We start from the raw sequence: 13,371 nt of genomic DNA, 5'->3' as shown, positions 1-13,371 counted from the left end.
AAGGCAGGTGGATCATGAGGTCAGGAGTTCAGGACCAGCCTGGCCAACATGGTGAAACCCCATCTCTACTAAAAATACAAAAATTTGCCAGGTGTGGTGGTAGGTGCCTGTAATCCCAGCTATTCAGGAGGCTGAGGCAGAGAATTGCTTGAACCTGGGAGGCAGAGGTTGCAGTGAGCCAAGATTGTGCCACTGCACTCCAGCTTGAACGACAGAGCAAGACTCCATCTCAAAAAAGAAAAGAAAAGAAAAGAAAAAAAAAACCTTCACAAAAAGATTTTTGATAATGTTTGACCAAATATCTGGGTTCCTGGGCTCAGCCAAATTGACACATAAAATTAACCATTCCAGCATGGAAGGGCGCTGGTTCCCCTTACATCTTAGGGATTTTTGCCTTCTCTATGAATTATTATTGCTGGGACAAGGCAGCTGGCTGAAAGTCCTCTGTGAGTTTTGTTTTCAAAGCTCTGGATGTAGGAATTGTATGTCTGTCTCCTTTCTGGCTCATGCACTTGGGGCGTGTTTTCTTGCCCTTGCGGAGCCAGCCAAGTGTCTCATACGGTCCTGCAGCTGTCCACAAGTGTGCCGAGAAACTGGACACACAGAGGTTCCCACCCGCTGACCACTCTGGGGCCTGTATTTACCCGGAAGCAGACCAAAACCTGAGTCCAGCTAGGTCTCTGCTTTGCTGTGTGTCCCTTAGCAAGTCAGTTTCCTCTCTGGGTCTTTTTCTCCTCTCTGCTGCACTCCCTGAATCTGAGTTCCCCCGTCCCTGAGAACAGAGAGAAAGGGACAGAGCCTCAAAAGATGACCCCCGCCTCTTGCTTCTAAGCACTTTGCAGGTATTATTTAATTATCAAGCTAATCCTATGAGAGAGCTGCAATTTTTCTCCAGCTTACAGATGGGGAAATTGAGGCACAAAGAGGGCAGGTGACGTGCTCAAGGACAGACGTCTAGCAGGTATGAAGCCCTCACAATGGGGTTCTAGAGTCTGTTTGGTTAACCTCAAGTTTTGGGGAGCCCCTGAAGGGCTGATCACCTCGCTGCAGGGGACAGGGAAGGCCTCTGAGCTTGAGTTAGTTTTGGTTTCTCTGCTGCGGTGCAACTGTCGGTAAATCTCGCTGCAATGGGTGGGGCAGAGGCTCTGAGCTTGAGCTAGTTTTGGTTTCCCTGCTCCGGATGCAGGGGTTGGTAAGCTCACTGCAGGGGGTGGGGAGAGGCCCCTACAGGTCAGTTTCAGTTTCCTGGCTCTGGGTAGCAGCAAGAAGTCCTCTGCCTCTCATCCTGCGGTTCACTGTCTCATCGGCAGCCAGCTGGGAGCCATGGGAAATAGGGAGTCCCAGCTGTCCTCGGTGCCTGCTCAGAAGCTGGATTGGTTTATCCAGGAACACCTGAAGCCCTATGAAGAGTGTCAGACGCTAATCGACAGGATGGTGACCACCATCTGTGAAGCCCTGCAGGATCCCGAGCAGTTCCCCCTGGTGCAGGGAGTGGCCATCGTGAGTCCAGGGCTGAGGCTGGGGCTCTGGGAGACAGGAGATTCCACAGCCACAGCAAGGCCGAGCCACTGGGTGCTGAGTGCCTATTATGTGCGAGGTCCACACGTGGGTGGGATGTGGTGTGGGAGTCTCAGGCTCTGGAGCAGGCTCTTGCTCCAGAGCTGTGTGACATTGGGCAGGCTACTTAACCTCTCTGTGCCTTAGTCTCTGAATCTGTAAAACGGGGAGAGGCACAGTACCCACTTCAGAATATTGTCAGGCTTGAGCGCCTCATGTTCTTAGCAAAAGACTGGTGCACGGTGCTCAGTGAATTCACTGTGATCACTCACTGTGATTTTCTTCTATCCTCTCCACAGTACAGAGGAGTAAACTTAGGGAGGCTAGAGAGCTTTGATCAAACTACCTAGGTTGCCCTGTGGTTTCTCTGTAGCAAGAAGTGGCTTTCGTCAGTTAGAAATATTTGGTTTTGTGGACACAAATCTCAGGACTGAGGCTGAAAATTCTGGACCTCTGGGGAGGAAGGGGGATTGGGGAGGTGCCAGGACCCTAGAATTGGGGTGTGGGGGCCCTGATACCCCAATACCACCCTCTTACCCCCCACTGCAGCTGGCGTCCCTTCTCTGCAGCTGTGATGCTTTTTGGGTCTCTACCCTTTGCAGGCACCTGCTAGTGTCGCATTAAGGAAATCTGGACACATGGCGTCCCCAGCCCTGGCCCAGGTCAGGAAGCTAAGGCAAGTTTGGCTAATAGCTGTTGTCAGAACTGGGATTTTAAGCCTTGGTAATTGGCTCGAGGGCATGCATGTTTAACCGCTATACCAACCTGCCTCTCAATAGTGTTAACATTTTTCCTCACTGAAGTAAAACATAGAAAAAGTACCCAAAGTGTCCAGCTTGATAGGTAGCCACAAACAATGTAACAGTGTAACCCCCACCCAGATCCAGAAACAAAACATTCTCAGCTCCCCCAAGAGCCCTGGGCCCCCAATCCAATCAGTACCTCCAAACCCAGCCAAGCAGTCTCCTGATTTCTAAAACGTGTTTTGCCTGTTTTTAAACTTTTTACAAATAGAGGGTCACCAGCAATCCCGGTTTGTCCAGGATTGAGGTGTTTCCTGGGATGTGGGACTTTTGGAACAAAAACTGGGAATGTAAACCAGGATGCATGGGGGACCCTATGTAAATGGCATCCTGTGCTCTGTGTGCTTTACTGCGTGGTTTCTTTGACCCATGATGTTTATGAAATTTATGTTGTGGAGTGCAGTTATCGTTTTCATCGTTGTGTGAATTCCATTGTGTGAATATGCCACATTTGTTCATTCTACTGTTTTTTATTTTTTATTTTTACACAATTGTACAGATTTATATGGGGTACATGCGGTATTTGGGCACATGGATACAATGTGAAATGATCAAGTCAGGGTGTTTAGGATATCCATCACCTCAAACATTTATCATTTCTCTGTGCTGAGAACAGTTCAGATTTTCTCTTCTAGCTATTTCGAAATATACAATAAATTACTGTTAACTGTAGTCACCCCATTTGTGCTATCAAACACTAGAATTTATCTCTTCTATCTAACTGTGTGTTTGTATCCATTGAAAAACCTCTCTTCATTCCCTCCTCCACTTCCCAGCCTCTAATAACTATGGTTTCCACTCTCTACCTCCATGAGATCAACTTTTTTTAACTTTCACTTACGATTAAGCACATGCAGTATTTGCCTTTCTATGACTGACTTAGTTCACTTAACATAATAACCTCTAGTTCCATCCACGTTGCTGCAAATGCAGCATTCCATTCTTTTTGTGTCTGAATAGTATTCCATTGTGTATCTATATCACATTTTCTTTATGCATTCATCCACTGATGGATCCCTTGGTTGATTCCCTATCTTGGCTTTCATGAATAGTGCTGCAACAAACATGGGGGTACAGTTATCCCTTTTTTGGATAAATACCTAGTAGTGGGATTGCTGGATCTAATGATAGTGTCATTTTTAGTTTTTTGAGAAATTTCCATACTGTTTTCCATATATGACTGTGCCAATTTATATTCCTACCAACAGTGTACAAGATTCCCTTTACTCCAAATCCTTGCTGGCCCTTGTTATTTTTTGTCTTTTTGATAATAGCTATTCTAACTGCAGTGAGATGATATCTCATTGTGGTTTTGATTTGCATCTCCCTGATGATTAGTGATGTCGAGCATCTTTTCATATACCCATTGGCCATTTTGTATGTCTTCTTTTGAGAAATGACTGTTTAGGTCCTTTGCCTACTTTTTAATGAGTTGGGTTTTTTTTAGATGTTGAGTTGTTCAAGCTCCTTGTGTATTCTGGATATTAAACCCTTGTTGGAAAAATAGTTTGCAAATATTTTCCCCCATTCTGCAGCTTGTCTTTTCACTCTTGATTGTTTCCTTTGATGTGCAGAAGCTTTTTCATTTAATATAATCCCAAATATCTATTTTTGTTTTTGTTGTCTGTGCTTATGAAATTTTAGCCACAAAATCTGTGCATAGACCAATATCCTGAAGCATTACCCTTTTGCTTGATTCATTAATTATGTCATTTCAGGTCTTACATTTAATTCTTTAACCCATTTTGAGTTAATTTTTAACAAGAGGAGAGATGGGGGCCTAGTTTCATTCTTCTGCATGTGGATATCCAATTTTCCAACACCATTTATTGAAGAGAGTATCCTTTCCCCAATGTGTGTTCTTGGTGCTTTCTCAATCAGTTGGCTGTAAATATGTGGATTTGTTTTTGGGTTCTCTACTCTGTTTCTTTGGTCTGTATGTCTCCTTTTATACCAATCCCATGCTGCTTTGGTTACTATAGCTTTGTAGTGTGTGTGTGTGTGTATATATATATATATATATATATATTTTTTTTTTTTTTTTTTTTTTTTTTTTTTTGGGATGGAGTTTCGCTCTTGTTACCCAGGCTGGAGTGCAATGGCGCAATCTTGGCTCACCGTAACTTCCACCTCCTGGGTTCAGGCAATTCTCCTGCCTCAGCCTCCTGAGTAGCTGGGATTACAGGCACACGCCACCATGCCCAGCTAATTTTTTGTATTTTTAGTAGAGACGGGATTTCACCATGTTGACCAGGATGGTCTCGCTCTCTTGACCTCATGATCCACTCGCCTCGGCCACCCAAAGTGCATGAGCGTGAGCCAATGCACCCGGCCCGCTTTGTAGTATATTTTAAAGTCATGTAGTGTGATGCCTCTAGCTTTGTTCTTTTTCCTCAGTATTCTTTTGGCTATTTGAGATCTTTTGTGGTTCCATACAAATTTTAGGATTTTTTTTACTTCTGTGAAAAATGTCATTGGTATTTATAGAGATTGCATTGATTCTGTAGATTGCTTTGGGTAGTATGGTTATTTTAACAATATTAATTCTTCCAATCCATGAGCATGGGATGTCTTTCCATTTGCTTATGTCATCTTCAGTTTCTTTTATAAGTGTTTTGTGATTTTCATTGTAGAGATCATTCACTTCCTTGGTTAAATTTATTCCTGGATATTTTTTGTTAAATATTATAAAAAAGATTGCTTTCTTAATTTCTTTTTCAGCTAGTTCATTATTGATGTGTAGAATATATTGGTATTTTGGTATGGTATGTTGATTTTGGTATTTTTATTTTGTATCCTGCAACTTTACCAAATTTATCAATTCTAAGAGGTTTTCTTTGTGGAGTCTTTAGGTTTTTCTGTATAGAAGGTCATGTGGTCTGCAAAGAGGGGCAATATGACTTTTTCTTTTCCTGTTTGGATGCCTTTTATTTCTTTATCTTGTGTGATTGCTCGAGCTAGAACTTTCAGAATAAGGGAAAGGTTTTGAGCCTTTCCCCATTCGGTATGATGTTCTTTACGTGCCTAATTTGTTGAGGGTTTTTAGCATAAAGGAATATTGAATTTTACCAACTGTTCTTCTACATCTGCTAGGATAATCATATGATTTGTCCCTCATTCTGCTGATGTGATGTGCAACAAATATTCAACATTTGTTGATTTGCATATGTTGAACAAACCTTGCATCCCTGGGATAAATCCCACTTGATCATGTGTTACCTTTTTGATGTGTTATTGGATTTGGTTTGCTAGTATATTGTTGAAGGTTTTTGTATCTATGTTCATCAGAGATATTGGCCTGTTGTTTTCTTTTCTGTCTTTGGTCTGGTTTTGGTATCAGGGTAATGCTGACTTCACAGAAGGGGTTAGGATAATTCCCTCCTCTTCAATCTTTTTGGAATAATTTAAGAAGAATTTGTTTTAATTCTTCTTTATAAGTTTGGTAGAATTCAGCAGTAAAGCCATCTGGTCATGGGCTATTCTTTGTTGAGGAACTTTTTATTAATGATTCAAACTCCTCACTCACTATTGGTCTTTTCAGGTTTTCTGTTTCTTCCTGGATCAATCTTAGTAGGTTTTATGTGTTCAGAAATTTATCCATTTCTTCTGGGCTTTCCAATTTGTTCGTGTATAGTTGTTCATAATAGTCTCTAATGATCCCTTGTATTTCCGTGGTATCGATTTTAATGTTTCCTTTTTTATTCCTGATTTTATTTACTTGGGTCTTCTCTCTTTTTTCAGTCTACTTAGTCTAAGTAGTGGTTTATCCATTTTGTTTTTCTTTTTAAGAAACCAACTTTTTATTTTGTTAATTGTTTGTAATTTTTAGCCTCTATTTTGTTTAGTTCTGTTCTGGTCTTTATTATTTTTTCCTTCTACTAATTCTAGGTCTGGTTTGTTCTTGCTTTTCTTTTTTTGTTTTTGTTTTTGAGACGTATCTTCACTTTTGTTGCCAAGGCTGGAGTGCAATAATGCAATATCAGCTCACTGCAACCTCTACGTCCTGGGTTCAAGTGATTCTCCTACCTCAGCCTCCCAAGTAGTTGGGATTACAGGCATGCACCACCACACTTAGCTAATTTTGTATTTTTAGTAAAGACAGGGTTTCGCCATGTTGGCCAGGCTGGTCTCAAACTCCTGACCTCAGGTGATCACCCACCTCAACCTCCCAAACTGCTGGGATTACAGGCATGAGCCACCATGCCCGGCCTTGTTCTTGCTTTTCTAATTCCTTGAGATGAACTGTTAGGCTATTTGAACTTGTTCTACTTTTTTGATGTAAGCATTTATTGCTTCAAACTTTGCTGTAGCCCTTAGGTTTTAGCATGTTGTATTTCCATTTTTATTTGTTTCCAGAAATTTTGATTTCCTTTTTAATTTCTTCATCAGCCCAATGGTTGTCCAGGAGCATGTTGTTTAATTTTCATGTATTTGTACAATTTCCAAGGTTCCTCTTGTTTCATTGTGTTCTGAGAAGATACTTAACAGTGTTTCAATTTTTAAAAATTTTTTGAGCCCTATTTTATGGCCTAAGATAGTGTCTACCCTGGAGAACATTCCCTGTGCTGAAAATAATGTGTGTTCTGTAGCTGATGAAATAATCTGCAAATATTCATTAGGTTCATTTGGACTATAATGCAGACTAAGTTCAGTATTTCTTTGTTGATTTTCTGTCAGCATGATCTGTCCTATACCAAAAGGGAGATGAAGTTCCCAACTATTATTGTATTGAAAGTCTGTCTCTCTGTTCAGCTCTAATATTTGCTTTATGTATCTCAGTGCTCCACTGTTGGGTGTTCATACCTATGTATATACATAGGCATATATATGTATATGTTTATATATATGTATGTGTATATATATACTTATATACATGTATACACACAGTTATATCCTCTGGCTGAATTGATCTCTTTATCATTAATTATAGAATAACCTTCTTTGTCTCTTTTTATGTTTTTGGCTTAAAGTCTATTTTGTCTGATACAAGTGTAGCCACTCCTGCACACTTTTGGTTTCCATTTGTGTGGAATATTTTTTCCATTCCTTCACATTCAGTCTATAGGTACCTTCACAGACTCAGTGAGTTTCTTGGAGGCAGGATATAGTTGGACCTTATTTTTTATCCATTCAGCTTGTCTATATCTTTTAACTGGAGAATTTAAAGTGTTGTTTAATTCAGGGTTGTTATTGATAGGTAAGAACTTACTCCTGTCATTTCGTTATTTGTTTTGATTATTTTGAACATCTTTTGTTCTTTTCTTTCTCTTTATTGCTTACCTTTACAATTTGGTGGGGGCTTTGTACTGATAACATTTGACTCCTTTCTCTTTGCCATTTGTGTATCTGCTCTACCAGTGAGTTGTATACTTTTGTGTGTTTTCATAGTGGTAGGCATCATCCCTTTGCTTCCAGATGTAATACTCTCTTAAACATTTTTTTAAAGAACTAATCTAGTGGTGATAAATTCCCTCTGTTTTTGCTTGTCTGGGAAAGATTTTATTTCTTCTTCATTTCTGAAGGATAGCTTTGCTGGGTATAGAATTTTGTCTGAAAGAGTTTTGTTGTTGTTGTTTGCACTCTGAGTATATCATCCTATTCTCTCTTGACCTGTAAGGTTTCTGCTCAGAAATCTGCTATTAATCTGAGGGGGATTCCCTTATATATGTGACTTTATAATTTTCTCTTGCTATTTTCAGAATTCTGTCTTTCTCTTTGACTTTTGACAGTTTGAATATTATATGCCTTGAGGAAGTCCTTTTTGGGTTGAATCTAATTGAGAATCTTTGAGCTTCCTGTATCTGGGTGTCTAAATCTCTTGCAAGACATGGGAATTTTTCAGTTATTACTTCATTAAATTGATTTTCTATGCCTTTGCCCATCTCTTCTAGATCTTTCCAAATTTAAATATTTGGTTGCTTTATGATGACCAATATGGCGCATAGACTTTCTTCACTCATTTTTATTTCTTTTTCTCTCCTTTTGTCTGGCTGGGTTATTTCAAAAGACCTGTCTTCAAGTTCAGAAATTATTCTTCTTGATCTAGTCTATTATTAGAGCACTGAGTTGTGTTTTTATTTTATTCATTGATTTCTTCAGTTTCAAGAATTCTGTTTGGTTCTTTTTAATAATATCTATTTTTTTGTTGAGTTTCTCATTCAGAGCATAAATTATTTTTCCTGATTTCTTTGTATTGTTTATCTGTGTTTTCATGTGTCTTGCTGAATTTCTTTAATATCATTGTTTTGAATTTTTCTAAGCCATTGCATAGATATAATTTTCTTTAGGATTTACACTAAAGAATTATTGTGTTCCTTTGGAGGTGCCATGTTTCCTTGCTTTTTCAGGTTTCTGTGTCCTTATATTGATAGCAGCACAGCTAATGTAACAGTCTCCAATTTTATTTATTGACTTTCATAGGGAAAGACATTTTCCTATGCTGGGCATGGTGGCTTATGACTATAATCCCAGTGACTCAGGAGGCTAAGGTAGGGAGATTGCTTGTAAGGAGTTTGAGGTTACAGTGAGATATGATTGTGTCACTACACTCCAGCCTAGGTGACAGCAAGACCCTGTCTCTAAAAAAATAAATAAAAAGCCGGGCACGGTGGCACATGCCTGTAGACCCAGCTACTTGGGAGGCTGAGGTGGGAGGATTGCTTGAGCCCAGGAGTTCTGGGCTGTAGTGTGCTATGCCAATCAGGTGTCCACACTAAGTTCGGCATCAATATGGTGACCTCCCAGGAGCGGGGGACCACTAGGTTGCCTAAGGAGGGGCGAACCGGCCCAGGCTGGAAACAGAGCAGGTCAAAACTCCCATGCTAATCAGTAGTGGGATCGCACCTCACTCCAGCCTGGGCAACATAGTGAGACCCCGTCTCTAAAAAAAGAAAAAAAAGAAAAATTTTAAAAATAAATAAATAAAAATAAAATAAAAAGCTGTTTTCCTGTAGATATGTTTATAGTGTTGTTTGAGTGGAGTGCTTTGGCTTTGATTCTGTGTGGGCACAGTAACGGAGTCTCCATGTGATTTCATTTGCATCAATGTCGTCTGTGAGTTCCTCAGTGGCTGACGTTGTAATGGTTAATGGAGTCTGTGGAAAGGCTGTACTGGGGAGGGACATCAGGGAGGCTGGTCTTTGAGCACCAGTGGTGGTGACAGTGTGCCAGGCATGCTGGTCCTCAGGTCGCAGGCAGTGTATATGGGTGCCAATGCTGGTGAGTCCAGGTGGGTCAGGTTTCAGACTTCAAGATGACATGCTCAGGTGCCAGAGGTAGCAGCAGTAGAATGAACAGCCAGGTCCTTGGTCCCCAGGTGGGACTGTATGGAAGTGGCAGCAGCAGGTCAACCCTCAGGCCCTCAAGTGTTGTACACAGGCATCAGTGATGGCAAGCTGGGTAAACTGGTCCCCAGACCCTTGGGAGACACATGTGGTCACCACATGTGGCAGGCAGAGTGAGCCCATTCTTAGGCCTCTGGATGATGTGTGCCTGTGCTGCTGAAAACTCCCCATGTCTTGCAAGGGATTTAGACACTCAGATACAAGAAGCTCAAAGATTCTCAAATAGATTTAACCCAAAAAGGACTTCTTCAAGGCATATTATAGTCAAACTGTCAAAAGTCAAAAAGAAAGATAGAATTCTGAAAATAGCAAGAGAAAAGTATAAAGTCACATATATAAGGGATTAATAGCAGATTTCTGAGCAGAAACCTTACAGGTCAACAGAGAATAGGATGATATACTCAGAGTGGGAAAAAAAAAAACCCTTTCAGACAAGAATACTATACCCATCAAAGCTATCATTCAGAAATAAAGGAGACCCAGGATGGGTCAATCTTCTGGCCCCGGGCAGCACATGTGGATGCTGGTGGCGGGTGGGGTGAGCCTGTCATCAGGTTCTTGATGATGCATGCAGGTGCTGGCAGCAGGTGGGACAGTTTGATCCCCAGATCCCCAGATGAGGTGCACAGGCACCAGCAACAATGGCGAGTGGGGCAATCCTATCCTCAGGCCCTGAGACAGTAAGCACAGGTGCCAGTGGTGGCAGGTGGGGCAGTTCAATCCCTTTCTATTGTCAGTGGCCATTTGAGTCACCTCTAGTTGGGGCTAGTATGAAAAGTGTTACTATGAGCATCCCAATCAGGTCTATGTGGGACAAATGGATACCTGCCACTCAATTTTAAGACCATGAACCGGGTACGGTGGCTCATGCCTGTAATCCCAGCACTTTGGGAGGCTGAGGCTGGCAGATCATGAGATCAGGAGTTCGAGACCAGCCTGACCAACATGGTGAAACCCCATCTCTACTAAAAATACAAAAATGAGCCAGGTGTGGTGGTGCGCACCTGTAACCAGGAAACTGAGGCAGGAGAATGGCTTGAACCTGGGAGGTGGAGGTTGCAGTGACCTGAGATTGTGCCATTGTAGCACTCCAGCCTGGGCAACAGAGCAAGACTCAAAAAAAAAAAAAAAAAAAAGACAATGGTGACATTTTTGGCTTTTACTTGAATTGAGAAATACCACTGCCTGCTAGAGATCCCTGTGACCCCAGAATCTAGAGACTCACATCTGCTTCTTTGTCACTGGCAGGGTGGCTCCTATGGCCGAGAAACAGTCTTAAGAGGCAACTCTGATGGTACCCTCGTCCTCTTCTTCGGTGACTTAAAACAATTCCAGGATCAGAAGAGAAGCCAACATGACAACCTCGTCAAAACTGGGCATAAGCTGAACTTATATCTGTTCACAGAGTGGATGAAAGACAGTGTTGAGATCCAGATGTCCCATGATGGGTTCAGCATCCAAGTGTTCACAAAAGATCAGAGAATCTCTTTTGAGGTGCTGGCCGCCTTCAATGCTCTGGGTAAGCATTCCTGGGTGTTGGGGGAGAAAAGCAAAAAAAGGGGGTGCCAGACTGCCCTGTGCATCCTCTAGGCTGTGGGTGGGATAGATACCACTGCTACTTTCAAAAACAGGAGACCATAGACCCTTAGGATAGAAGAATCCCTTCTACCCTGGACTCACTCTCTCTTCTCTGGAACTAACTTCTCCCCCATATCCTGATTGTCTTTGGAAAAAATGTTTTGGATTCTAGAATCTAAAGCAGAGGCTTTTAAGCCATCCTGTAGATATAAATCACCTGGAACCTTGTTAAATTGCAGATCCTGACTCAGGAGGTCTGAGTCGGGGCCCAGGATTTCATATTTCTAGCCAGCTTCATGATGGTGATGCTGGTCCACAGATCACACTTGCGGGTTTTGACCAGAGTCAGTATTGGTTACAGTGAGAGGATGAGGCAAACATCTGAAAAAAGTGCAGCTGGGAAAAGTATCTGAAGTCTGCCTTCGTACCAGGTCAAAATCAAGGCAACAACCTTCCATGTGAGTCAATCAAACCTCTTCCCTTTTATAAACAACCTTCCATAGATAACTACCAAAGCTTGAGGGATGCCTTGAACCCAACTCATAAATCCCCAAGACCTGATCATGTTTTGTGTACCCTGTCTCAGCAAACATTCCCACACTCTTGCTTACTGTTAAAGTAACCTTTGCTTACCAGGCTTCTGGTTTAATAAAAGATGGCCAGAGTGATTCCATCTTAAAGCAAGTAGCTAGGCACTCACAAGGAACCTACAGCCTTAATACTTGGGTCTGAAAATAGCCACAGTCTAAGCTGACCACTAGTTATAATTGCAGAATATTTATGGCCATACAAAACATCTCCCACTAGGCCTATAGAATGTCCAGATGTTCTAAAAGTGCAGCCCACTTAAAGGCAACATTAATGAGCAGGCTTAGGTTGAAGGATTAATGGTCATTGGTACTACTGTTAAGAAAATTCTTGGGCCGGGCGCACTGGCTCATGCCTGTAATCCTAACACTTTGGGAGGCTGAGGCAGGTGGATGACCTGAGGTCAGGAGTTCGAAACCTGCCTGACCAACATGGAGAATCCCCATCTCTACTAAAAATATAACATTAGCCAGGCATGGTGGTGCAGTCATGTAATCCCAGCAACTGACTCGGGAGGCTGAGGCAGGAGAATCGCTTGAACCCAAGAGGCGGAGGTTGCAGTGAGCTGAGATCGTGCCATTGCACTCCAGCATGGACAACGTGAGTGAAACTCCATCTCAACAAAAGAAAGGAAGTAGAAGAGGAGGAGGAGGAGGAGGAAGAGGAGGAGAAGAAGAGAAGGAGGAGAAGAGGAAAAGAAGAAGAAGAAGAAAAGAGAAGAAGAAGAAAGGAGGAGGAGAAGGAGGAGGATGAGGAAGAGGAGGAGGAAGAAGAGGAGGAGAAGAGGAAAATAAGAAGAAGAAAAAAGAAGAAGAAAGGAGGAGGAGGAGGAGAAGGAGGAGGAGAAGGAAGAGGAGGAGGAGGAGAAGAGGAAAAGAAGAAGAAAAAAGAAGAAGAAAGGAGGAGGAGGAGAAGAGGAAAAGAAGAAGAGAAGAAGAAGAAAGGAGGAGGAGGAAGAGGAGGAGGAGGAAGAGGAGGAGGAGGAGGAGAAGAGGAAAAGAAGAAGAAGAGAAGAAGAAAGGAGGAGGAGGAAGAGGAGGAGGAGGAGAAGAGGAAAAGAAGAACAAGAAGAAAAGAGAAGAAGAAGAAAGGAGGAGGAGGAGGAAGAGGAGGAGGAGGAAGAGGAGGAGGAGGAGGAGAAGAGGAAAAGAAGAAGAGAAGAAGAAAGGAGGAGGAGGAAGAGGAGGAGGAGAAGAGGAAAAGAAGAAGAAAAGAAGAAAGGAGGAGGAGGAAGAGGAGGAGGAGGAGAAGAGGAAAAGAAGAAGAGAAGAAGAAGAAAGGAGGAGGAGGAGGAGGAGGAAGAGGAGGAGGAGGAGAAAATTCTTAGCCAAATTCAATTTAATGGTGTTTAACTGAGCAGACAATTCACGAATCTAGATGCCTCCCAAGCCAGAGTAGGTTCAGAAAGTCTCGAACACAGCCACATGGTGGAAGAGGATTTATGGACAGGAAAAGGAAAGTGATGTACTGAAAGTGAAAGTGAGGTACAGAAACAGCCAGGC

At 42.2% G+C, this 13,371-nt stretch overlaps 1 protein-coding gene across 3 annotated transcripts in view; it reads left to right on the top strand.

The window, feature by feature from the left end:
• Positions 1 to 1,191: 1,191 nt before the first annotated feature.
• Positions 1,192 to 13,371, top strand: part of OAS2 (2'-5'-oligoadenylate synthetase 2) — a 35,187-nt gene continuing 23,007 nt past the window's right edge. Inside the window, exons 1-3 of one of the 3 annotated variants that reach the window (XM_064379792.1) lie at positions 1,411 to 1,500; positions 2,160 to 2,233; positions 10,952 to 11,222. In XM_064379792.1, coding sequence (XP_064235862.1) covers positions 11,114 to 11,222 — 109 coding nt within the window. In that variant the 5' untranslated portion in view covers positions 1,411 to 1,500; positions 2,160 to 2,233; positions 10,952 to 11,113. Of the gene's footprint in view, positions 1,501 to 2,159; positions 2,234 to 10,951; positions 11,223 to 13,371 lie in introns of all 3 variants that reach the window. The other 2 variants (XR_010343819.1, XM_021675508.2) reach the window with 2 other exon arrangements.

This window comes from Aotus nancymaae, unplaced genomic scaffold (genome assembly GCF_030222135.1).
Source record: "Aotus nancymaae isolate 86718 unplaced genomic scaffold, 86718_ANA_hifiasm-v0.15.2.pri h1tg000021l, whole genome shotgun sequence".
NCBI classification, from domain to species: domain Eukaryota; kingdom Metazoa; phylum Chordata; class Mammalia; order Primates; family Aotidae; genus Aotus; species Aotus nancymaae.
This window is presented reverse-complemented; position numbering and strand designations above follow the sequence as displayed.